This window comes from Urocitellus parryii, chromosome 11 (genome assembly GCF_045843805.1).
Source record: "Urocitellus parryii isolate mUroPar1 chromosome 11, mUroPar1.hap1, whole genome shotgun sequence".
In the NCBI taxonomy this organism is placed as follows: domain Eukaryota; kingdom Metazoa; phylum Chordata; class Mammalia; order Rodentia; family Sciuridae; genus Urocitellus; species Urocitellus parryii.
Genome location: NC_135541.1, coordinates 11,261,960 through 11,287,251, shown reverse-complemented (window position 1 = coordinate 11,287,251; position 25,292 = coordinate 11,261,960). Strand labels below are relative to the sequence as shown.

General features: G+C 59.2%; 1 protein-coding gene across 2 annotated transcripts in view; it reads right to left on the bottom strand.

Annotated features, from left to right (window-relative positions):
* Window positions 1-24,339, bottom strand: part of Pax7 (paired box 7) — an 89,005-nt gene extending 64,666 nt beyond the window's left edge. Inside the window, exons 1-4 of one of the 2 annotated variants that reach the window (XM_026400815.2) lie at window positions 24,170-24,339; window positions 21,488-21,723; window positions 20,790-20,919; window positions 19,812-19,946 (exon numbers count right to left, since the gene is read on the bottom strand). In XM_026400815.2, the coding sequence (XP_026256600.2) occupies window positions 19,812-19,946; window positions 20,790-20,919; window positions 21,488-21,723; window positions 24,170-24,254 (586 nt within the window). In that variant the 5' untranslated portion in view covers window positions 24,255-24,339. The remainder of the gene's footprint in view (window positions 1-19,811; window positions 19,947-20,789; window positions 20,920-21,487; window positions 21,724-24,169) is intronic. The other variant, XM_026400818.2, reaches the window with a different exon arrangement.
* Window positions 24,340-25,292: the final 953 nt, after the last annotated feature.

Genomic DNA, 25,292 nt, shown 5'->3' with positions numbered 1-25,292 from the left:
CCCTCGGCCTTCACACTGATAACTAAGGAAGGACGCTCCCAGGCCATGCGCCATGGCCTCCCGGTCAGGCCTCCCACGGCCTTCCCCACAGGGCACCAGGCCACTCTCCACCTGAGCCCCTGGCTCTGGCCAGCCCGGGGGAGCCACCCTGGGGCTGAGATGGAGCTCTGGCCTCAGCCACTGAACAGGGCAGCTGGAGGCCAGGTGGAGGCCCAGGAGCCCACCCACTCGGAGGCCCTGCCCCTCGGTGCCCAGAAAGGTGCTGCTCTCCCCGCCCCCCACCTCCGCTTCCGCCCATAACCCAGGGCAAAGGGTCCCTGTGTCCCCGTCCAACACACAGGGACCGTGACATGCTCAGGTCCCTACATAGCCCCTGGCGCAGGCCTGTGGTGTCCAAGGACGGGGTTGTTCTTGGGAGCCTGGCCCGGGAGGGACCGTGTCCGGGAGCCCCATCTTCTCCTCCAGGAATGCTGGCCCGAGGTCCCTCGCAGCCACCGCGCTGGGTTGGGCTGCGCTGGGCAACATATGGCGGAGGGCCGCTGCTGCGGGTGGGGGCCGGCGGGAAGAGGAGGAGGAGGAGGAGGAGGAGGAGGAGGAGGAAGGGGGCATTTAAGAAAGAAGAAAAACCCACACAAAACCAACAGAATTCCAGGCGATTATTCCTGCGGCTGCAGATGTACATTAATGCAGGGAGCGGGTCGGGCTGCCGCAGAAAGGGAGGCCGCGCAGCTCCTTTTAACAAGCCGTTGTCTGGCTTGATCTTGTCACTCTGAAGAGGGCCATTGAGAGGTATTCAAGCGTCGGCCCTGGGGGGACAAAAGGGCCCAGTATATATACTGACTGCTCAGTTGCCTGCGGCCGGGGCCCTTTGTCTGACCTCCCTTAATAAACTTTTGGGGCGAGTTCATCAAGCCACTTCAATAGCTGATGTTCTCATTTTCAGAGGGAGGAGAGAGAGCAGAAGGCCTGCGTCCCTTTTTTTTTTTTTAAGGGGGCATTCTCCATAAGAGGGGGAAGGGGCGAGAGAGAGAAAGAGCCGGAGTCTGTAGACACCCCACTTTAAAGGGAAAAGAACGCACCACAAATCCCAAAAGAGAACCCAGACAAAACCGCTATTCATCAGGCCTCGGGATTCAGCCTCCCTTTAGGCGTCTGGGCCTGCTACCCGCTGCCTGGGGGTGCCTGGGGGTGGCCCTCGGGAGGCAGGGAGCCTGCTCGAGGCTCTGGAGACCCGCAGAGGAGGAAAGCCGCCCGCCCGCCCGCAGCGCCTCCTCCTGCTTCTCTTTCTAGACCTGGGGTCCTTGGTGTCCCCCCCCCGCCCCGTCAGGCTCTTCTTTAAAACAGGAGGTTTTTTTTTTAATATATATTTTTTGGTGGTCAGCGGACCTTTATGGTTATTTATTTTTTTTTTTTTGTGGTGCTGAGAATCGAACCCAGCGCCTCCCACATTCCAGGCGAGCGCTCCACCGCTCAGCCTGGCCCAGGAGGTCTCTTTTTATGCAGGGGGTAGCAATTTCTTCTCCTCCAAGCTTGTTTTGCCCTGTGCCTTTTTGGCTTCTCAGGTGCTGGGGACCAAACCCAGGGCCTTGGGACGTGAGGCAAAGGCTCTTCCACTGAGCCACGACCCCAGCCCACCTCCAGTCCCTTCCCTCCCTCTTTCTTTGCAGCACTGGGGGCTGAACCCAGGGGTGCTCCAGGATCAGGCTACACCCGCCGTTCTGTTGAGTTTTTGATTTTGAGACAGGGTCTCTCTAAGCTGCGGAGGCTAGCCTCCAATGTGCAATCCTCCTGCCTCAGCCTCCCAAGTAGCTGGGATTACAGGTGGGCACCACTGCATTCAGCCCCCAGTTTTCTTTTCTTAAAATGAGGCTTCTTCTAAGACCCTCCTAGGGCCTTCCACCTGGGGCTGCAGTAGGGTTTCAATGCCCGTCCCCCTCCCTCCTCACCCCCTTCAACTTTGCACCAGGTTGTAAGAAGGCTTCCTCTCCACCCCCCCCCATGCTTCTAACCAAAGGAATGGAATCTGAACACACCCCCGAAATCCTACACGGCAGGGCAAGGTGGCCTGGTGGGGGTCGAATGGGAGGGACCATAAAAATTTTTTTTTAGTTGTAGTTGGACATAATACCTTTATTTATTTATTTATTTTTATGTGGTGCTGAGGGTCCAACCCAGGGCCTCATTCGTTGCTGGGCGAGCACTCTGCTGCTGAGTCCCAGCCCCAGCCCCCCGCCCCCCCCCATGCAAACCAATTTTTTTAAATTAATATTTTATTTTACTTGGGGAAACTGAGACTCAGAGATACGGACTCCAATCTAAAGCGGCAGAATGCTGAGCTTCAAACTCACACCTTACCAAACCCAAATTTCAAAGATCTCAACGAAGCTGACTCTTAGATTTTAAATAATAGAGACCAGAAGTCGCACTCTGGACGTACCAGGTATTGCCACGAGAGCTTTCCACGGGCTGTAAATACGCACGGGTTCCAACAGCCCAGTGAGATGGCCCCTTGCAGTAAAACACCCCAACTGAGCCCCAGAAGAAGATATGGCTCAGCCAGCCAGGCGGGCAGAGCCCAGTGCACCCCAAGTCAGCCCCCAGGGCTGCCGCCTTGGCCCCAGCCCCCCCTGCTCTGCCCTGGATAAAAGGCAGGAAGCAGCCAGGAGCCAGCACACCCCTGCCCTGCCAAGCCTCGGAGCCAGGTCTCCCCGGGCCTGGTTCAGCGCACGCCCAGACACACACACACACACACACACATGCACGCGCACACACCCTCTCCAAGTCTCCCCAGCGGCCCTAGTTCAATGTTTTACAGGCCTAATGAGTGTTGACAAGTTTAATGAGTTTGTTTTAAAGAGGGAGGGGGAGCCTGGTCAAGTTGAGATTTCCGAGTCAAATGAATTAGTGGAGGCCGCCAGACTTCGCTGACAGCCTGGAAAGCCTTCCGTGGACAGCAGCCTCCAGCCACCGACCCGGCTCCCCTCCTTGAGAGCCCGGCCCGACGCCAGGCGCTGGGGCCTCCGGGGGCCTCCGGGCATCCCCCCGCGCCTGGTTCCCCAGCAGAGCCCCTCTCTTGGTCCCGCAGCAGCTCCCCGCCAGCCCACCCCTGTGGGCCCCCTTCTGCTGGACTCTCCTCCCCCACGGAGTCCCCAATGAGAAATTTGATTCAAACCCAGTTTGGCACTTGTTTGCATATTGATTGCGTGGTAATTAAGTGGCTTCATCTGTGGAGGGGACTGGCCACCTGCATTTCTAAGCTCTGCAGTCACGGGCTGGGACCGGCCACAGCCCTTGTTACTGACCGTGGAAACTGGAATCCAGGGAGACCAGCTTCTGGCTGCTAGACGGTTCCATGGGTTTCCACTAAAATAACTCTCTCTTTTTTTTGCAGTGAATGATGACAAAAACTGAGGCGTTTGCTGATATCTGACCAGCTCCAGAGGAACAGCAGAGTTAAAATGAATGATCATTACGCCCAGATGAAAGAGGGACACGTGGCTGTGGCCTAGGAGCTCAGGTCACTGTGCCCAGCAACAGTGGTTCTCCCCTTGATCGGCCCCTCCCAAGCCACCTGGGATTGACAGGTCCTGGACCCAATCCCAACGCTCTCCTGCCTCTTACTCTAGCCTGTGATCCCGAGCAAGGGATTTCCTTCACCCAGCCTCAGTTTCCTCATCTGCAAAATGGGGTGACCAAGACCCGTGTTTCCCGGGGTGGCAGAGATCACAGGAAGGACCTGCGCAGGTTCTTGGTGAATCCCCGGCCGGTCCAATCCCATCTCTCATCACCACAGTCTTGCCCACGGGTACCGCCCCCTTCCTGTTTTGGCTCCTCCTCCTCCACTAGCCCAGGTAGCAGGCACCCGCCACTCACAGGAGGAGGCAGGGAGTGGAGGTTTAGGAAGGAGGCCGGCCTTGCCTCCCGACCTTCCTTTCTGCTGGATCACATGGGGCTTTGTCCTCCCACGTGGAGGACAGAGCTGGCGCAGACACATCACAGGTGGGGTCACAGCCCCCGGCTGGGTGCGGACCCCGAGTCCCCCCCCCCGCTGGGCGACGGCTGGGGAGGGCGGGTCCCCGAGTCCCGGGCAGACGGCACCGCCCCTCGGCCGGGCCGTGGCGCTCCGCCGGCGGGTCCTGCACTCCTGGGTCCCGCCATTGTCCGGGGCCAGCTGGGGCGTTAATCTTTGGCGTATTTGCCTGCGGAGGAAGAAAGGCCTCGTGCGACGGGGCTGGGCCGGGGCGACACGCCGGAATGGGGAGGGGGCGTGCATGTGACCGCGCACACGTCCGCCAGGCCCGTGACGACAGCGGCGGCCCTGCACGCTGACATTTAAACCTTTTGTTGTCCCCGAGGCCTTCCTTGGGGGGCAGGGAAAGAGGCCGCCTTCTGAAGGAGCCATCCTTGTCCTTCCCCCTCGGCCACTTACTAGCCAGATGCCTTCAAGGAGGCCACCAGGTGCCCCCAAGCCTCAGCTGCCTATCTGTGAAATGGGGGCAGATTCTTTCAGAGCCAAAGCCAAAGCCACCCGCCTGCCACCAGAGCAAGTCCCCTGAGCACACGGGTCCCTTGTTCTGCAGCCACACGCCCAGAGACCCCCAGTGACAGCCCCACACCCTGTCCACACACCTCTGCGGAGGACCAGCGGCCCAGGGAACCCTAGGACACGCCCCTCCCTAGTCTACCCAGAAACCAACTGCACCCCGTGTGTGCTTGGGACAGTCCCCACGATGACCGAAGACACCCGAGAGACCACTGGCCACCGCAGGCCCCGGAACATCACCTTCCCACACACTCCACTGCCAGTGGACTCCTCTGTTCATGGTCCCCAACACCAGGCCCAGACAAATGCCCGGGACCCCATTAGGAAAAGGAATCAGCCAAGGCTCCCAACGGATCTTCCCTGAAACACAAGCTTTACCCTGAAAGGGACAGGGAAGCCACCTTCCGGAACCCAGGGCCCTGTGAGCTGGCCGAGGGTGTTCCAAAATCAGATGCCTCTGTCCCTGCTGCCTGTGCACCCCGAGCAGCGGAGGGAACCTCTCCACAAGCTGCTTTCATCTGTGAAATGGGGACACTGGACACCAGGGGCCAGGGCACATAAAGCCCCTACCCCATTCCTGACACATGGCGAAAGGTGGACAGGTGGACAGCACGGGTCTCCAGTCAGACAGTCCTGCTGCTCTGTGACCCAAGGGGCGAGGCAGCTCTCCGTGTATCTATAAAGGGCCTCTCTGCATCCCACCTTCCAGGGCTTCTTGGGAGGATGGATGATGTCAAATAGCGCTTCCTCCAGGCAGGCCTCCGTGATTAGCCAGCATCACTGCCCTGGGCCACTTCCTGCTTCCTGTCATGTTTCTGCTGTGTGTTCTCCAAACCCTTATCCACCTTCCTGAAGGACCCTCCTCAGGTGTGCACTGGTCTGTCTCCCCAGGTGTGTGAGCCCCTGCAGCCAGGGCCACATCGGGGCTCCCAGTCCCATGACCTGCACACAGTATGCTCAGTACCTGTTGCTGAGGGAAGAAAATGCAAGTTCTAACTCCACCTTCCTGGGACAATGGGGATGGGGAGCGGAGGGCGGACAGCTGAGGTTACAGGTGGAGGCAGCCCCCCACCCAGCACACACCCCTGCCCCCTCCGGAATGTGGTTCCCAGGCTGCTGGCCTAGAGGCCCAGCCTTGCTGCTGCCCAGGATTCTCTGGCCGCCTCCTGCCAGAGGCCGGTGAGCCTTGATGTGTTTACCTGGGTGTTAATCCCCCCACCATCCCCCCTGGCCTGACCCCAGAGCCAGCTCCATTCTTGTCCTGGGTCTAATTAAGTGCCTGAAATACCACTTCCCCTTTCAAACCCGCTGCTTTTCTGAGGCAGGCAGGTAAAGCCCGGCCCCGGCTGCTTTGAAGCAGAGGAGGCCGGAAGCCCAAGCAGGTGCATGGAGAGGAGGGGAGGTGCTGGGGGCCTGGAGGGAGGGTAGGGGGGCGGGGGGGGGCGGGGGGCTTGGGAGGACCAACACCTGCAAGTCCTCTGACGCAGGATGCTTAACCTTTTGGGAGCCCTGAGCTCTGGGAGACTCAGGAAAAGCTAAGGCTCTCCCTCCAGGGAAATGCGCACATATGTATAGACGATCATGACGGGCCTCAATCCCGGGGTGCATGGTCACCCCGCAAAGCCTCTATGGTCCTGGGTTAAGCTGGTGTGACGTGCTTTGCTTGGCATATGCAACTAGGTCTGGGTCAGTAGCTGGGTACAGCATGGATCTGAGTATAGACGCGTAGGCAGCTGTGCCCCCAAACTCAGCAAGGTCATTGCTGAGGATAGAGATGAATTCTTCAGTTTGAATTTTGTTCACTTTCCTATGATTTGAAATTTCATAATGATATGATACTTTTGCCAAAAGCCTTTCCAAAACACAGAGGGAATAAAATCTATGCAGCTATATTTTAGGATCCCCTGATGAAATAACGCGCACCTGAGTTGGGAAATTCTCACCTTCCGAACCTTTATGGCAGGTCCGTCCCCCGCCCCTTACTCCCAGGCCTTGGCCTCAGGGTCATCGTGAATTTCCCGCACACCGGGGAACTTTTCTGCGTGTAACTCATGTGCACCTTGGATCCAGTCCCATTGGCCGGAGGGAAAAACTAAGACCAAAAGCAGGGACCTGACTTGCTCCCGGGAGCCACAGCAGGGGTGGCGTGGGGAGTCGACCGCCCTGAATCCAGGGAGCCGTCCCCAGTCCCCTTGGCTGGCAGAGCCCAGTGCCTGGGTGCCTGTCTCCTGGCACGGGCAAGAGTTGCTGCTCCCAGCATAGCACCCTGGTGGATGAGACTCTCAACAGGGGCAAGTGACAGCAAAAGGAGGTGTCCCATTCACGGTGCCTGGTCCAGCCATCTGGAGCCTGGTCCTGTGCTCTTTTAACTTTGCTGGGCAACAAGGAACATCTTCCTTTCCCTCTCTGGGCCTCATATTCTCCATTTGGAAAACAAGGTGTCATGCTGGGCCATTTGCTCTCAGCTGGGGTGGCCATCAAATCACCTGGGCGGGTTACCCCATCGCCACTGCCGTCAGGTGCCCAAATCCAGGCAATGCTCGGTACCAGAGCAGAGGTGGGTGACTCTGGGGCACCTCCTTGGCTCAAGGGTCTTTCCGTCTCCCAAATTCTGCATTACGTCCTCCTTCTAACGCCATCCCAGGACAGCACCACCCCTGCTCCCAGTCTCCGAATCCCAGTAAAGCACAGAGAGGGTAATGGCCTTCCCTGGTCACACAGCAAGCTAGGCAGAGACCCAATGACAGGGTCTGGAGACCAGTCCTGCCTGTTCTAGCAAAGAGACCTCCCAGCCAGGAGAGAAAGTTCCCTCATGGGGGCAATAGAAGAGGAGGAGAATCATTTGTCACCAGATAAGCAATATCAGCTTATCTCTGAAGACCCATAACCACAGCCTGGGGGCCCTGATTCCAGGAGGGTGTAAACAGAGCTTCCCCTCCCCCTCCCCCAGAGTGGCCTGGACCCAGGTCCCTGCTCCGGGAGCACAAACCCCGCCTCCCCGGAGCTTCCTCTGTCAGGGGAACCGAAGCTGGATTTTACTTCTTCCTCTGCCGGGGGGACACCCCGAAGCTCCTGCCCAGAACCCAGGCTCCGTGCAACACAGTTTGGAGACCCAGGGCGGATCCCGCCTGGCCACTGTTCAGACAAAGGGACCAAGAACCCGAGGACAACAGGGGCACATCCAGAGTGCCACAGCAGCCGGAGCTCAGCCAGGGCCTCTCCCCTGCCTGGTGGATGGCCATTCAGGACCTGGGTTCCAGTCAGGCCCTCTGCTCCCTGGGCCTTGGCTCCCTTCCTGCTCAAAGGGTTTTTCTCGGGGGGGGGGGGGGACCTCTCAGAGGGTCAGGCCTGTGTGTCTACCAAGCCCAAGGTCCTCCTCTCCTGGGCTTCAGGATCGGGTTCAGAAGCCTGGGGGAGGGGCTGGGCAGCTGTCTAAGGTGGGGCAAGGAGAGGAGCTGCTGGCCGTCCCCGTGGGCCTCTTCAGGTGAAGGCACGGGGTCCACAGACCCTGGAAGGGGGAGCGCTCCTCCCTGGCTTCCTTGGGCTGCCTCTCTGAGCCTGGGTCTTCCCTTCTGTGAAATGGGACCACCTAGAACGCTGAGGGACTGCAGGGGTGGGGCAGGCCTCACGGCACCCGTGGGGACGGGAGGGGACGCCCGCCATCTTATTTTGCACCTGTCCCAAGGCCACCACCAACATCCCTGGTGACCTTCCCCCATTGGGGGCTCATTCCTGTCTCATCCTTAGGACTCACCTTTTCCTCTAAGCCCCGTTCCAATCTGGCTCCATCCTCTGGGATCCCAGGCTGGAGGGGGGCTGGATGGCCCTAGTGGCCAATCATGATCCTGAGCATCCAGCCAGAGGTGTCTGGGGGTGAGGGCGCTGCCCGCTCTCCCTCCGCAGCACGGGCTGCACTCACCCTCTGTGCCCTCGACCCCTCTGTATCTCCCTCTGCTCCTGGATCCCAGCACCAACCTTCACACCTTCCAGAACATTCTCTGCTGAAATCCCTCCATTGCTCCTCACCACCCTATCAGTCCTCACTCCTTAACTGGCCCCTTGATGAGTCTACACCTGGAATTGGGGGGGGGTGTCCTTCCCAGGACAGCCCCGCTGAGCCAGGGGCTTCACAAATAGCTGTGGCGGAGTGGAGGGGGAGCCCCGTCCAGGCCTGGGAGCCAATCAGGACTGGATTGCTGAGGGCCTGTGTCCGGCTCACCTGGCTCCTCTACACCTGGAAGAAGTCCTTACCCCATCTTACAGTACCCGCAGGGCCCCAAGCACTGGCCCTTCCCTGCCTCTCCCTTGGCCCTCTGCCGGCTGGGAAGATGCCCCCACATTCCCGGGTGCACATTTGGTGATCACCTACGGATACAGAGCCCTGTGCTTTCCAGCAGCCATGATTTCATGGGGGAAAGGCCTCTACACAGAGAGAAAGACTCTGAGGAACACAGGAGGCCGGGAGGTGGGGAGTCATATTGATCCAGCCTCCCAATCTGCCCTGTGCCCTGTGGCCTTTACTCTTCCCAACCTCCTGAGATGGCCTTCCTTAGGTCCATTTTGCAGAAGAGGACACTGAGGGTCTCTGAGTACCTCACTCAAAATGACCCAGACCTTTCAGCTGCGACAACCTGCTCTTTCTCCTCCCCCTCCCCTCCCCCTCCCTTCAGAAACTGGCTTCACAGCCTCCCAGAGCAGAGGCCTCTGTCCCGCCAGCCACCCCCCATCACAGATCGGCAGGTGGCCACAGCTGGGGTGACTTTCAGAGACCTCTGTAACCCACTTCCGGGGCTCACAAAGGAGGAAGGAAAGGCCTGGGAGACCGAGTCTTGTGCCCTAACCACACAGCACTGAGCGACACACAGGGCTTTCCCCAGCCCCCTGCCCCCCAAGCCACCGACTCTAGGCGACAGGGGCGCAGGCCCAGCTCCTTTGCCCCCTCCCTCCACGGCCCAAGCCCCCAGCCGGCCCGGCTGCCCCCATCGAGCCGGGTTTTGTTGTGGGTTCGCTGCGTCCCGCGGTGTCGCGCCGCCGCCCCTCCCCCGCGTCCCCGGCCCCCGGCGCGCGGCTCTTGACTTCATCCACTAAGTCAATAGCGGGCGCTCCCCCCGCGCCGCGCCGCCCCCCGGTTTTCTTCTCGGAATAATGGGGGCTCTTTGTGGCCTAATCAGCCTCCTGAGGGGCCGGGAGGCCGGGAGCGCTTCCCCCGCGGCCGTCGGTGGAAATGAAAGCGGGATTAGGCCGGGGCCGGGCCACACCACAGTCCAGCGCCACCAGGCATTCGCCCCTTCAAAGTCCCTTTCGGGGTTTGGTTACTTTATTTCTAAAGTTGTTTGTATTTCTAAAGTGGCCATTGAGGCGCGAGCGGGGCTGCGCCAGGGGGCGGGGAGGAGGCAAGCCCTCGAGCCTCCCTCTCCGGCCTCCACCCGCCGACCAGGTTCCCGACAGCGGGCCCGGCCTCGCTTCCTCCTGCCCCTTCCATCCCCACTAGGCGGATAGGAAAACTGAGGCTCCCCCGACGGGAGGGGCTCCCGGGTTCAAACCCACCGCCCAGCCAAAGGAATAGCCCGGCTCTTCTGGGGAGCGGGGGACCCAAAAGGCCTTTGCAGCATGTGGCTGGTCCCGTGCCTCTCAGAGGGTTCCAGCTGAACCTCTTGGTGTCCTCTAAACAGATAGCAATAGGGAGCCCATTTATTAAAGTTCCAGGGCCCTTTTGCTTGGAGTTCACTCTGAGCACCTCCAACAAATCCCACAAATGCCGAGATGGTGCACTAACTCAGAGTTTCCCCCCATGGCCGACGTGGGAGCGGGGGAACCCTGAATTTTGGCATCTGCCGGCAACAGGAGTGAGAGAGGAAGGGGTTTTGGCCCGTGGGGTGGGGAGGTCAAAAATCAGAAGAAAAGGGTTTCTTCCTGTGGCGCCCCTTCCCACCGCCCCCCCCCACTGGAATTTCTTTTTTGTACTGGATTTCGGGCCCCTTGGAAGGGTAAATCCCAGCTCAAGAAGCCCAGGCGAGGAGGAAGACTTCGAGGATGAGGGCGCAGGAGGGGGCCTTAATGCTTAAGGCTGACCGCAGTGACCTAGACTGGCCAGAGCTGGGTCGCGGGTTCCAAGACAGCCTGGAGATGGAGGTGCTTCCGAAAGTCCCCACTGGGAACCAGAAGGTCACTGAAACCAAAACTAGGGCCTTGGAGACAAACTCTAGCTTAAATTGATTCCTCCTCTATGCAGCCCGGATAAATCCGCGCTGACTTTAAAACAGCTTCCAGGGAACCAGAGGCCTGATCCCAGCCCCAAATCTCTAAACTGCAAACATGACACACCACCCCCCACGCCCCACAGGGTCTCCCAAATGTTGCTCTCTCCACACTGATTGGAACCTGCAGCCATAGAGATGGCTGTCCACCTGTCACCCTCTTGGGACCACGGGGAAGGCGGGGAAGGCAGCCGGCCCAGCCGGGGCTCTGCAGGGCATGGCTCCCACCGAGTGCATCCCGCAAAAGTTGAGGGTGGAGTTTTCCCGAGCCATTTCTTGCGCCCAGCACCCCACCCCTTTTTTCTCTCCCAGCCGGGGCCTTTTTGATCTCTGGTCTTTTGGCAAAGTCAGACAAAGAGCGCAGTCACGGAATGAGGCTTGGGAGGCTCGGGCCAGGGCTCGCTCGGCCTCCCCCTGCAACCTGCAGCTCAGCCAGTCAGAGCCTGGAGGTGCCTCTGGCTTGGGGCTGCCACCAGACTCGACTCCAGCGCCAACACACTCCCAGACCTGAACCAACACACAAACACGTACTCCCACACCCCAGATACATCCTCAGGCAGCCTGGAAAGGAGGCAGGCACAAGGGTGTGTGTGTGTGGGGGGATCCAGGTCACTCGAAAGGAGCACATGCATGAAACACATCTGTTTATTTGTGGGCTTACTGTCTCCACCACCTGGCTCAGAATTTCCTGAGGTCAGGAACAGTGTTTGGCACCTAGTAGGTGCTTCACTAATTTTTAGGATGCATGAAGTGATTCACATGGTATTCATCTCTGGGAAGACACTTCCATTTTTCTTTCTTTCCTTCCCTCTCTTTTGATGACCAAAGAGGGAGACAGCATATATGCTTATCACCTAAGGCAGATGTCTTAAAAAGGACACTTTCAACCAGTTCATGGAGAGGGGAGGGGTGGGACTGAATGCCTGTTTTGGAAAGGGGAGGAAGCTGCACTCCCAGAGAGCAGGCTCAATTTGGACTCCTGGAATCAGAAATCCCCTGAGAACACTGGAGGCTCGAGACCCAGGCAGATGGGGGTTCTGAACGAGGTGTCATCACAAGAAGCCCAAGGACCTCTCTATAGTGCGTGCAGAATTCTGGCCCGTGGACCTGGGTGAAGGGTGCAGTTCTGTTTTCCTTTTTAAGGTGTTATCCGAGTCTCAAAGGACTGCAAGAATCCCAATCCCTGAAGAATAAAAACCTTCTCTTAGCCTGATTCTCTGCTCACGGGAGGAAACTGAGGCCCAGAGAGGCTAAGTGAAAAGTTACCACATCACTGAGTTGGACAGTAGACTCCCCCCCACACCAGCTGTGCACTGTCCCCTCGGGGTTCCCACCAGACCCGACACTGGGTTTAGGCCGGGAGTGTAGACAGTAAACAAGGGAATCGAACACTCGGCCGCGGGTAGCTGGACCCGGAGCTGCACGAGTGTGCTGGGTGGTCCCCTGGCCCTTACCCGCGCGCAGCCTGGGAGTGGGGACAGGGGCCTGGGCGCCACCCCTTCTCAAAGCCGAGAACTTAGAAGGGGCGGTTGCTCCACCGGAAGGCGGCGAGCCTCGCTCTCGTGGCAGTGAAACCCGGGCTGGCGTGTTTATTTAGCGACGCTCTGAATGAGGGTTCCCGCCCCCTGGCTCCGCGTCCCGACTCCGCCAGGCGCGCGGGCCGCCCCTGCCCTGCGCCCGGCTCCCAGTCGGCCTCCCGCCCGCCCCGCCGGCCCCGCGCGCCCGCCTCTAATTAAGCGGCGGGATCGCAGCGAGCCGCCGGGCCGCGCTGTAATATGATGAACTGCCTTTGTGCCCGTGTCACCGAAAGCGCTTCTGATAAGGCGAAGCGGCGCAGGATCAAAAGGGCGGCCGCGGCTCCCCGCCTCCCGCTGCCCCGCCGCCCGGCTCCGCGCGCTCGCCCTCTCCGCCCGCGCTCTCCTGCGGCCTCCGTCTAAGCCCCACGGTCTCTCCGGATCTGCCGGTCCCAGGGCCAGCCTTTCGGCGACTCGGCGACTCTTTGTCTGTCTTCCGGTTGTTCCGCGCCTCCCTCGGCCCCTTCGCCCCGCCGAGTCCTCGAGCCGAGCTCCGGGCACGTTCTGTCTCCCGCGCTCCGCGCTCCTCCGGATTGTCTCTGGGCCTCTGCGGACGCGCTCTGCTCTCCTCCTCTCTCACTTTTCGACCCCCCTCCGCGGCTGTCCGTCCACCGCCTCTTCCCACCCCTCCCTGGGTCTCCGCCCGGGCTCGAGCCCAGCGCTCCTCCAGGGCCCCGGCGGCCAAGTCATTGAGGGGTCCCTAAGTGACCCGCAGACCCGGGGAACCGGGTCAGTTCACCGGAGCAGGCTCGCAGAGCTCTGCAGCCGCCTCCCGGCCCCTTACAACGCAACCTGACTCAGCTTAGCTGCCGAGAAGGGACCGGCACCAGCCCCCAAGGCGCCCGGGAATGCCACTTGGGGCTTCTGAGCTGGATTGGGGGCGCCCGCAGCTTCCCCTCACCCCTCCCGCTGCTGCAGTGGCGGGTGGAGGATTTTCCGCTCCCCAGGGGCTGCAGTTCCATCTGCGGCCCACCCCGCCTTTGCAAGCCGTCCCCACACCCCTTCCTTTGGCCCCCACCTCCCCTTTGCCCTCGACCCCTTCTCTTCCTCCCCAGGCCCCTCCCCTTCACAGGCTAGGAGTCCCCCTGCGCTTTCTCCGGACCCCTTCCCGGCCTCCCCTCTCCCCCACCCCACTTTGTTTGAAGTTTTGGAGAGATCTATCTATTAATGGCGAAGTTCCTCCCTTAGGTCACCGTTCTGCCTTGATTCGATTTGGAAAGGCGAGTTCCCTCCCTCCCCTGCCCGACCCCAGTGGGGCCAATCCCTCCAGAGCAGGTCAGAAAGTGCTGACCCCATTTCCACCTTTTCCTCTTTCAGCCAGAGTTGGGGGGAGGGGGAAGGCGGGGGAAGGAGAGCCCAGGGCCAGGACAGCACAACCTGAGGGGGCACCCCGGTCTTCCCAGTGGCCTCACCCCCATCCTCAAGGCCACCGCCTAATTACCCCATTAGTCTGCAGTGGGAGGGAGGAAGAGGTATTCTTCTGGAATTCTTGGAATGTGCTCCCCCTTAGTCATGGCCTTCAAGGCCCTAGAGCCTCTGGAGCACCTTCCCTTTGGGGTCTCTCCCCGGTGCCTGCCGGGAGCCTTCCCTGGCCAGGCCCCGTGCCTTCCGGGGGTACCGTGTGTCTGGTGGAGACCAGGAGCCTCCAGGGCCAACGCCAGGACTTGGTACATTTCTGTTCCTATCCTCAGATGCCCTTCCCCGGGAACACAGAATGAGGCCTCTGTCAACTTTATTGATAGTGATAAAACAACACTAAACGGGGACTCCAAAGAGGTAACCTGGAAGGAAACTGTACTTGCTCAGCCCCCCTCTCTCTATTAAAAATACGTTTGATATATTATTTATATGTAGTGTGTGACAACTATCATTTTCAGAAAAATATTCCTTAAGGAAAGGAAAAAAACACCCAAATAATCACCTTACTGCTCTAAGTCTACTGTTATATGTGCTTTTAAATCCTTCCATGTAGATTCCTCTGAAAATTTGGAAAGCTGTGAAAGGGGAGGGGGCGGGGGTGGGGGAGGTTAATCCGGGTTTAACGCTGCGATGCCGTCTTAGGACCAGGGTTAGCCTGATTGCGTTATCTCGTCCCAACATTTGAGACGCCCATATTTTACCCAGCCAAATAGCTCGGAGAGCAGCGCAGATGGCTGCCGTGGTCGCGCCTCAGGAAAATGTGTTATTAATATCTAAATAACTTCCCAATACTGTCGGGTAAATCTCCCTTCCACCATTCCAAATGATGAATTCGTTTGAAGTCTTCCCCCAGCCTCATCTTTTCAATGTCTCTCTCCTCTCTTCTTAGCCAGGCTTATTTCAAACTGGTAAATATCTAATTCCTTTAACTGCTGCGCCGTGCACACGAGTCTTTTAGGTACAAACGCCTTGAAACAGCCGGTGTGTGGCGGTGCGTGCCCCGAGGTGAACACAAAGCCCGCACGCCCTCGCAGCGGGGGACCCGCTCCTTTAGACGCGCCGGCGATCCGGAGGCTGGGGCTGCGCCGGAGCCTCCACCCGGGAGCCGAGCCCCTATCCTGGCGCGCCCGGGGGACCCTCTCCAGGTTCCCCGTGGAGTCCCAAAGACACCCCCCCAACCCAGCTCCGCCGCGGCTCCCAGGCCCGCCACCCCCGCCCGGTCCCCCGACGGCTTCCCCGCTCTCTGGGGCGGATAATTACGCCCGGCTCGCCTGTTCTCCCTTGTTTAAAGTTTGTTTTCTAAATGTCTTCTATTAGATTATGCTCGTTCATTCCCCCTCCAACCTTATCTCCTTCTGTCTCTTCTCTCCTTGCCCGTCACACTCGATTTAGGCACGAGTTTATCTGGCAAACACTTTGCCGACTTTGTTTATTTACCGCGGGTTCTGGGGCTGCGCGCGCGCGAGCGCCAGTGTTTGCCTTTGTAACAGTTATCTCCTCATTGTTGTTCTTCCTTAGTCTCCGCTCCCTCCTGCCCCCCTCTTCTTCGGTCGGGGGGATGGAGGGAAGAAAAGGGGGAGCCTTGTCAGCCCAGTGTGGGCTCGCCCCCTCGCCGGGAGCCCCCTCCTCCGGGATATGGCGCGCCGCCCCGCACCCCTCCCGCCCCATCCCCCGCCTGGGCCGCCGGAGCCTCGCGGCCCCCTCCCTCCTTCCCTCTGGTCTCTGAAGATCCACCGCCGAGCGCTGCCTAAAGCCGGGGAATTGCCTGACACCCTCCCATCTTCCTCGGAGCCCCCATTATGCGAAGCTGATCCCACTCTGAACAGCTTCAAATCCCGCCTGGACTCTGTTTGATTAGATTGCCAACCCGGGGTAATCCTTTGATTTGGTGGAGTGTCAATTACCTTTCTCTAAACACACATTTACAGAGGAGAGAACTTGTTGGTTTAAATCAATGCAGATTGTTTCTTGATAAATGGTCTATCTGCTTCCCCTCCCTCGCCCCCTCTCCCAAGGCCTCGCTCCCTCCGGGACCCCTCCCTTTGCCGACTTCACCTAGACCACTGACAATGTCCCTTCCAGGTGTAGAGCCCGGGAGGGGGGGAAGTGTGGGCTAAGGGGAGCCGGGCCCCCCTTCCCCTATTCATTCGCTCCCCCGGAGCCTAATTAAATTTGGCAGGTCCTTGTACACACAATCAAAACAGCTTCCTCCAGTGTAGCAAACCACCGAAAACCGCATTAGCGCTATCGCTGCTGCCAAATTAAATTGTTTCCCACCTCCCTTTACAAGTGTCTAAAACCCACACTCCGGGCTCTCCCCTCCTTCCCCGTCTTCCCCGTCACTTCCCACTCCACACCTGTAAGTTTACAGCCTTAAAAATAAATTAAGGATAAAAGCAAAGAAAAACAAATCTGGCTCATCCCCTCCTGGACCCCCCCCAGCCCACCCCCCCACACCTCCCATGATGGTCTTTCAGACCCAGAAAATCTGCAGATTCTCCAAAGGGGACTCTGACTCTCAGAGTTTTATTCTGGCCACAAGAAAGCAACTCCGGTCACTTTGCTCAGGGTCCAGGTTCACTGTAACCTCGATGGGCTTCTGGTCCTAGAGGCCAGAGTGGAGCCTGGTGTCAGATCTGGTCAGCTGTGCTTTCAACTCCTGCACTGACAGCTGCCCACAGCTCTAGGTGACTGTTGGTTTCTGTTGCTATTGTTGTTTACATTATTGCTGGTTTCTTTACACACACCCAGCCCCCAGCTCCTACAGAGGAAGCGGTTGACCCTTTGCAAGCCCCTATCAGATTCCTCACAAGAATCTCTGAGCTCAGATTCTGGGAATATTTTTTTTTCTTCCTCTTTGCTCCTCAGACCTTCTTCCTGTTGGCTCCATGGCCGGCCTGCCTACCCCCTGATCCTTGGAGAAAGGGGTGCAGAGGAGAGCATCTAAGTGGACAGGGGTGGGGCAGAGAGGGAGAGATGGTACAGAACTGTCCACCCTCCTCCCCAGGTGAGCAGAGCTTGGCTGGGGCACCTATCGGCAGTGGTCTGAGAATTCATACAACCAACAATCCTAATAACTCAGTCTTAACAAGGATAAGAGCAAAAAAGAAAAAAAAAAAACACGAGCAGTCTCATGAATATCAGCCCAAGGGGAGCAGGAGTGAGCTGTTCAGAGATGAAAGTGCACAGAAATAAAAGCTCAATTTAATCTGCTTTAAAACCCTTCAACTTAACGTTTGTGCTTCAAACTCTGAGAGTGAGGACTGATTGCGGATAAATAGTTTCTTACCATGCCTGGAAGCTATTACACCCCTCTCCAACACAGTTTCCTATTCAACAGCCCCAGTTTTCATTACCAGCTCTAATAAGTCTTAACATTATTAAATGCCAAGCGGACGATAGGGAAAAACGGACTCAGGGAGGGATCTCTCTTTAGCGCTTAAAGAAGAGAGCTCTTAAACCCCTTCTTTGGCGGCTCCCTGCCACGAGAGGGGCAACCCCCGGAGAAAGCATTTATCAAGACCAAGAAGCCAAAAAACAAAGTTGTGGGTATGCACCCCTCCCCCTGCTCTGCCCACGGGGCCTCTCTGCCTCTCCGCCTCTCCTGACCTGGACAGCTTGGGGGAAGGTTGGGAGGTTTTTCTTTCTTTCTCCCCCCCCCCCATCTTTAACTTGGCCATGACACGGATGTCTAGGGTCTGGGAGGAAGGTGAGGGGTTCATCAGAATGTCTGCTGACCACCCCACACTGGGACAGCTAACTGATACAATTTGTCCAGAGATGGACAGGCGGCGCCTCTCGTCTGTGCCATCAAATGCCTATTCACACCCACGGGCATCACACTTCGGACCCGGCAGAACCCCACTGTCGCAGATACAAGTGCAAGGGCACTCTGATCCCTAGGCGGGTGGGTGACAGCCACACGGAGAGAGAAGCAAAGGCGACCATCCAGCACAACATCACAGCGCCCCACGCGCCCATCAGGACTCAAAACCCAGAGGGCTTTCTGGACACAGGCCCGCCCCGTGAGGTCATCTGGTTTGTGAAGCCCCTCCAGACTCAGCACCTGTGTCCCCAGCCTCCCCCATCTGGAGCCACCAGGCTGCTCTGTAGACCCTGGAGACTCAGCGCTTCCTGGCTCTTTTACAGGGAAAACCTCTCTCCAGCGAAGTGGCCCGCTCCCTGGTTTCGTAAAGCCAGACCAGCTCTGGAAGTGCCCAGACTCCCTGAGTCACAGACCCCATGTGTCCCTTTCCTTCCTCTCCCTTGCCCCTTGCCTTTCTCAGAGAAAATTTACCTATTGGTACTTCCTCGCAGACTGACAGACAGACAGACCCACACCCCTGAAGTCTTTCCACGTAAGTCCAGACCCCCCTCCACTTCTGGCAGGGATAACTGGAGAGGTGCTGGGCATGACCACTCCAGTTCCTGTCCCTGACCAGCCATTTTTTTTCATGTACAAAAAGTCTCCCACGAGTCTTTCCAGCAGGAACTTGAGTCAGCACTGGGTCCCCCCGCAGGGGTCCCAGGGCTGTGCGACAGGCGGTCTGGCCGAGACAGGGCTCCTTGGCGGTGCTGGGCTGCTCCATCGGCAGACCCGAGGCCCCTCGGCAGGCCCAGCACAGCGGGGTGCGAGGCGCTGCTCGCTCCCTTTCTTCCCTCGCCCTTTGTCCCGGGCGGGACTGCGGCTCCACTAGGGGCCCCGAATGTCAATAGCCCGCCCCTTCCCCTGCTCAGAGCAGCTCTCACGCGGGGCCGCCCACCCCCCAATCCTTCCCCCTCGGACTAGGCCGGTGGGGGCTGGGCCTCCCTGGCTGGGAGTCGTCTTTGGAAGCGGGCTTTGTCTGTGAAGTTCATCTTCAAGGTTGGGAGGGACTGCCGAGAGCCGGAGAGAGCCCTGGCTGGGAGTGCTCGGGAGGCTGGGAGAGGGGTGCCCCGGCAGAAGCCTCTGGAAGGAAGGAGACCCGAACAAAATGGCTCGCCCACTTTTTCCAAAAACCACGGTTTCGCCGGTTCCTAGGACCGCTGTCTTCCGATTCTCTCCCTCCCTGCGGGTGTTTGGGGGCCCTCCTTTCCCCAGATCGGTCTTTGTGGCTCTGGGTCTTTGCACTTCTCCCCTGGGCCCCACTCGGTGCACACAGACCCAGTCTCCAAGAGAACCGCGAGGGAGGGGTGAAGGGCAAAGACTTTCCCTTCCTCCTCGAAACTTCTCCGTCTGTAACAAAAGCAAGTCCCCTTCCCCGGGCGTGCAGACGCTTGAAAGAGAAAACGCCTTCCTCGGGTCGCGGGGGAAAGCTGGGCCCTGTGCTGAGACTGCAGCCCCGCGCCCCAGCCTCGCCAAGGGTGGGGAGAGGGTGTGTGGCGCCTGGGTCCCCCGCCCGGGGACGACATCTGGGAACTTGGCCTCCACTCCCCGCCCCATCCGCGAACGCCAGAGAGGAAGGCACCCTTCCGCCCGCCACTCTGCCCTGGCGACGCGGGACTGAGAGCCAGGCGGCCGCCCTGCCCTCGCTAATTTTTATTGATTGCAGCGGTCAGTCAACTGTCAGGCGGGGTTTCAAGGGACCGTTTAGAGAGCTGTGCGGGTCTGGTTAACAAATTCATTTAGGGAGCCGCGGGCCAGCTCCTCCTTCTTCGCCCCCCTCCCCGCCTTCCCCAAGTTTCCTATAAATAATTGATCAACAGCGGGACAAGCAGCCCAAACGCCAGCCCCGAGGACGCGCGTACCCGGGGAGACCCCGCGCGCGCAGGGGATGCACAGCCGCGGCGCGCTCCGCTCCTCCCCGCGGCCCGGTTGCCTGGCAGAGGAGACGCGGCTCCGCACCCTGCCGCGGCCCGGGGCGCACCGAGGGGGCGCTCTCCGCAAAGCCTGGAAAGCTCCCGGCTGCCGGCCGCCTGCAAGTTTTTCCGCACGAGCTCTGTCCTAGGCGCTGGGGCAGCAGGAGCGAGCCACAGGCCCCCAGGAGGAGCGTGGGAAGGCGCGGGCTCCGTGGTCAACGGGCCCTGGCAGTTTCCTACCTTTGTCGCCCAGAATGCCGTCGATACTGTGTTTGGCCTTCTTCTCGCCATCGTCCTCTTTTTTGTCCCCTTCGTCCTCCTCCTCTTTCTTCCCGAACTTGATTCTGAGCACGCGGCTAATCGAACTCACTAAACCTCAGAAATTCAAAGGCAAAAGAGCAAGTATAAGTTGTTGGGCAAAGGAGAAGTGGGGAACCCCCACCCCACAGCACTCCCCAGGCCGTCAGCATTTGCACCTACTCACAGGGACCCTCAGCACACCTGAGGCACCCACCCAGTGCCTTCCCACACAGTCCCATGTCCCATGTCCCACACGACTCGGCCTCACACCCTAGATGCTGCCCTCCACACCCACTCCTCCTAGAAGTGCCCCCAATTCCTGCTGCTGCCTTGTCCAGGCTCAGGTGTGTCCTGGCCTGCATGTCTGAATGCACATGGACACACACACACACACACACACACACACAACACACACACACACAACACACACACACACACACACCTACTTTCCCTGTTATGGTGATTTGGGGCCTCTGAATTGGGGACTCACTGGTGGGTGGTGGTAGCCAGAGAATGGAAATGATGATTTGGGGAGAGGGGTCCAGGAAATAGGGCAGACAGCAGCCCTCCTGGGGCAGGTCTCTCCTCTGGGCCACTTCCAGATGGCTCCAAGGGAGCTCCTCTAGGATAACTTCTGGCCCTCTCTCCCCTCCTCCCCCTTCCTTCCTCCCACCTGCCTGTCGGCCGTCCTTTCCTTCCCTACCTTCCTTTCTTCCTGCCCTCTCTCCTAACTTTCTTCTCGATCATCCTCCTTTCTGTTGGATTCACGACTGCTCTCTGTCTTCTTGCTCCCTCTTCCTCCCTTCTCTGCTTCAAGGTCCCTGGGAACCACCACTCCCCACTCTTTCTCCCCTCCATCCCCACACCCTGAGCCCCGGCCTTGGGCTGGCAGGTTCCCAGGCTCAGCTGCCTTCTCACCTGAGGGCACCGTGCTGCGGTCGCAGTGCCCGTCCTTCAGCAGCCGGTCCCGGATCTCCCAGCTGAACATGCCTGGGTTTTCCCTCTTGTACTCCTCAATCTTTTTCTCCACATCCGGAGTCGCCACCTGCTTCAGAGGTGGAGGTGGGAGAGGAGGAGTGGACAGATGGGGTGGGGGAAGGGAGATACTTTTAATACCAACCTCCCGAGAGCCCCAGGCCAGGCTGGTGGCTCTGGTCACCAGGCTCCCCTTCCAAGATTGGCTCTGTTCTTTCAAGAAATTAGTTCCTGGCTCCCAGGAAGGCAGCTGGGTAGGGAGCAGGGATGGGTAATAAAATACAACCTAATTAGCACCCCAGGACCTCCCCTCACCATCACCGGAAGGCAGAGATTTCCCCCGGTCTGGGGTAGCAGCAGAGACTTGGGGTAGTTGCAGGGACAGTCCAGAGATAGTTTATTAGCCTCAAAGTCAGGGACAACCTAGACCTGTCATTCCCTTCCCTCCCTGAGAAATTCAAATAATGGGGAAATAATGGGGACTTATCTGGGGTGGGGGACACTCCCCACTGTGCTTCCCATGGAGAGCATACAGACACCCCAGTGCCGGTGTATGACACACAGGAGTAGCACAAGGGGTGGCAGCCAGGGTCCCGGCCGTGGGGAGGCCTGCTGCCAGCCTCTGCGGCAAAGACACTCACTCTGGGCTTGCTGCCGCCGATGGCCCCAGGCCTGATGGACCCAGTCTCCTGGTAGCGGCAGAGAATCTTGGAGACACAGCCATGGGAGACCCGCAGCTGGCGGGAGATGACACAGGGCCGGATGCCATGATGGGCCATCTCCACAATCTTGTGGCGGATGTGGTTAGGCAGGGGTCGCCCGTTGATGAAGACCCCGCCAAGCTGATTGACCCGGCCTTGGCCAAGCGGGGTGGACACTGGAGAGGGAAGAGAGAGAGACCTGGGTGAGGACAGGGAGGAGACGCTGGCTGACTGCCCTGGGGACTCGGGCTGCTGGAGCCCCAAGACCTCTCACCCCGGATCTCCCCACATCCAGAGCCACTTGGGTAGTCAGAGGTGGGAAGGAACTGTGGGGAAGGAGGACCTGTGGGAGTGGAGGGAGAAGTCACACAGGCCTTGTGCCCTTACCCTGCCACACCAAAGGATGACACACACCTGGCGAGGAGAGGGACACTGCAGAGGAATGAGCCTGGCGGTGCTCTAAAGACCTCTGGGGCACTGGCTGTCTGTCCCCCAGAGATGCCAATTACTGATGAGATGCGGCCCATCGGATCCTATCAGTTCCACGATCCCCCGAGACTTGTGACTGATCCACTTTATTGGTGGCTACAAAGGGCTGGTTGAGTCCTAGCCTCTGCAGCTCAGCTTGAGCAGCGACCTGACCTACCCGTGGCTGAACGGCCCAGGGTCAGTGACACAGTGATGCACGGAGCTGTCTCCCCAGGCACCTGGCTGTGCCTCGGGGAGCCCCCTTGTTTCCAATCACTCTCAAAGTTTTAATTTCGTTTTGGAGCAACTGGGGGACACATCCCACTGCCAGCAAGCTCCAAACCATCCGGCTCAGAAACCCATGCGCGGTCCCTGCAGGCTCTGCTTGAACACAGATGGGCCACCATCCCAAGGGTGTGGGTGACTTTGAGAACCAGGAAGGCAGACAGCCCCGCCGTGTTCTGAGGAAGGAGAACGGCAGGCACGGGTCGCCTTAATGCAAAGTCTACACAATTTTCTCACAGAAGGTTGGGGGACACCCGGTGCACTAATCCGGCCTCGATCCCCCCAATTTGGGGACTCGGCGGCTGCGGAGATCTGGAAGATTAGAACGATTTCACAGCCGCCAGAGTGGAGGGAGCTGTCGGTATAATTGGAAGGGAGGGGGCGAGAAGAGGCTCGGCTGCAGGGCTCTTCCTGCCGCCCCCTCCTTCGCTCTCCCGGGAGGCCCCCACCTCTCTTTGTAAAAGTAGGTGTCTGAAGCCACCCTCGGATTTAATCAGAAATCGTGCGTCGCCAAGTCAGAGTCACTCGGTCTCCGTGGCGGGATATGCCATTAGCGCTGGAGAGCTCTCGAGCGCCCAACTTTATATTCAAGAGCCTCTTTAGCGACCGGCGCTCGGCTCTTCTCAGTATTCTGCGTCATGTTGGGCAAATATTGTTCTAATCCGCGCCGCGTCCTCAGCCGCGGTTTCACTGGCATTGGCTCCAGGAGAGTGCTGCGGCAAATCCCCGGGCTTGCGCGCCCTCCCGCCTGCGTGGCTGCTCGCGCGCACTTGATCACGGAGCCGCTCTCTTCGCCCCGGTCTAATTCAGGGACCCGGCGCCTTCTCTGGGCCCGAGGGGCCCCCCTCCCCGATCGCAGGCTGCCTGCCCGCCCACCCCGCTCCCGGCCTTCTCTCGCCTTCCTCCCGCACATGGGGGCTCCAACAATCGCAGGAAGAGTGATGGAAAAATAAAAGTCGCACACATCTCTAACTCCTTCCCCAAGACACCGGGGGCTGCCTACCCCCAGAAGCCAAATGATCCCTCAGTGACAGGTTGAAGCTCTTGGTTAGTTCAAAAAGAAAAGAGAACAAAAATGCGGGGAAGGGCCTCCGCTCCCAGCCTGGCCAGCCCTTTCCCCCCGCCGGGAGCCCTCTCGCTGCCCATCCTCTGGGCTCTCCACGGCCGCTGGACGTGCTTAGGAGGACGCGTTAGAAAATGAGCACTTTCCCCCGGGGTGCACATTGTCGTGCCCCGCTCGCTATCTGGAGGTTCGCTCCTGGGAGATGTGCCGAGTTCGGGTAGTGAAAAGTTTTGGGGAGAAAAACGGTCGTTACTATTTAAGATTTCAAATTAATTTGTTGGCAGGTCAAAAAGCAGGAGCGGTGGAGGGCGGCTTTGGAAGAAGCGGATGGCCTTGGGAGGTCCACAGAGCAGCACACATTGTTGGTATTTCGAAATAAAAGGGATTGGAAGAACATCCCGGTAGCGAAAAGAACAATTCCAAACTAGAGGAGAAACCCCGGAGCCGGTGAGCGCCGGGGGCTGGAAAACTATCCGGAAAGAAGTGTCTGAAATAGTGGGAAGATCGGAAATCCACGGGGACCCGGGTTTACCAGAAGCTGAACTCTACCGGGAGCTCCGCCCTGCGGGGAAAGGCCAGCGGTCCGCGACCTCTGAGGCCGAGGCTGCGGGTCAGTGAAACCCACGCAGAGACGGACAAGTGTCAGCCCCCGAAACTTCCTGGGCCCCGCGCCCCGACTTGGACCCACACGGGGTGCGGGACCCACGGCTCCTGCCCCCGCCCCCGCCGCCCCAGGAGATCGCCACCTCCAGGGAGCTCGAGTGGCGGGCGGAGGAGTCCGGCCGGGCCAGCCTGGGCACTCTTACCTTCCAGGGGAAAGCCCGTGCGCGGGTAGTTCTGCCCCGGAGCCGGTCGCATCATCCTGGGTACCGCGCCGGGAAGGGCCGCCATGCTCGCGCACGCCGGGGACAAATCCAGAGTCGGCAAAAATCGCCTCCCGTCCGCTCCCTTTCCCCCGGCTGCGATCTTTCTTCCCTCCTTCTTCTTCTTCTTCTCCTTTTTTTTTTAACCTCTTCCTCCTCCCTCCACGCACTCCCTACCCCACCCCCCCACCCCGGCTGCAGTCGGACGCGTCCAGAAGCTGGGGAGGGGGGTGAGGTGGGGGCGGAGGTGGGGGGAGGGAAGGTGGCGACGAGGAAGTTCAAACAAACAAACACTCCAACCCCAAGTCCGCCTCCGCCGGCGGGGCTCGGCCACAAGTTGTGCGCGCGGATGCGCCAGGCAGAGCTGGGCCACCAGGCCCGGCGGCGCAGGGGACGGGACGCGGCCGGATCCCGGGCCCCGGCCTCGGACTGCAGAGCCACTCGCTCCCGCACTCGGGGCCAAAGTTCCTGAGCCGGGAGGCTGCGGAGCGGATTTCTTTTCCTCTTTATTTATATATTTATGCCCTGGCTCCGGCTCCCTCCCTCCCGCCTCCCGCGCCTTCCTCCACCCCCTGCGCCAGGCTCCCTCGCGCTCGTCCCCGGGCCGACTGGAGGAGCGAGCTAGCGCCTCCTTGGGTCTCGGGAGTGAGGGGTTGGGGAAGAGAAGAGGAAAAGCGAGGGGGCGCGAGCGATCAGCTGGGTAAGTTGTGCAAAAGTGCTCAACTGGAGGAGGAGGAGGAGGAGGAGGAGGAGGAGGAGGAGGAGGAGGAGGAGGAGGAGGAGGAGGCAGCCGACGAGATCTGATAGGTTCGGACTTTTCTTTTATTCATGAGGAGCGAAGGGGGCCAGGACGGAAGGCTGCGGAGGACCAATAACGAAAAGAAATGGCCAACGAATAATTTTTTCTCTTTTCTAATCCCCGGCTCGACCTCGTTTTGGGGGGAGAATTTGAACTGCCCGTGAAGACAGTTCGTTTTGGGGGGAGCGGAGCCCTGGGAGCTGGGGGTGGGAGAAAAGGGGAGGGGGCAACTTTGTCCAAGTGTCTGTCTCCCTTTGATGAATGGGC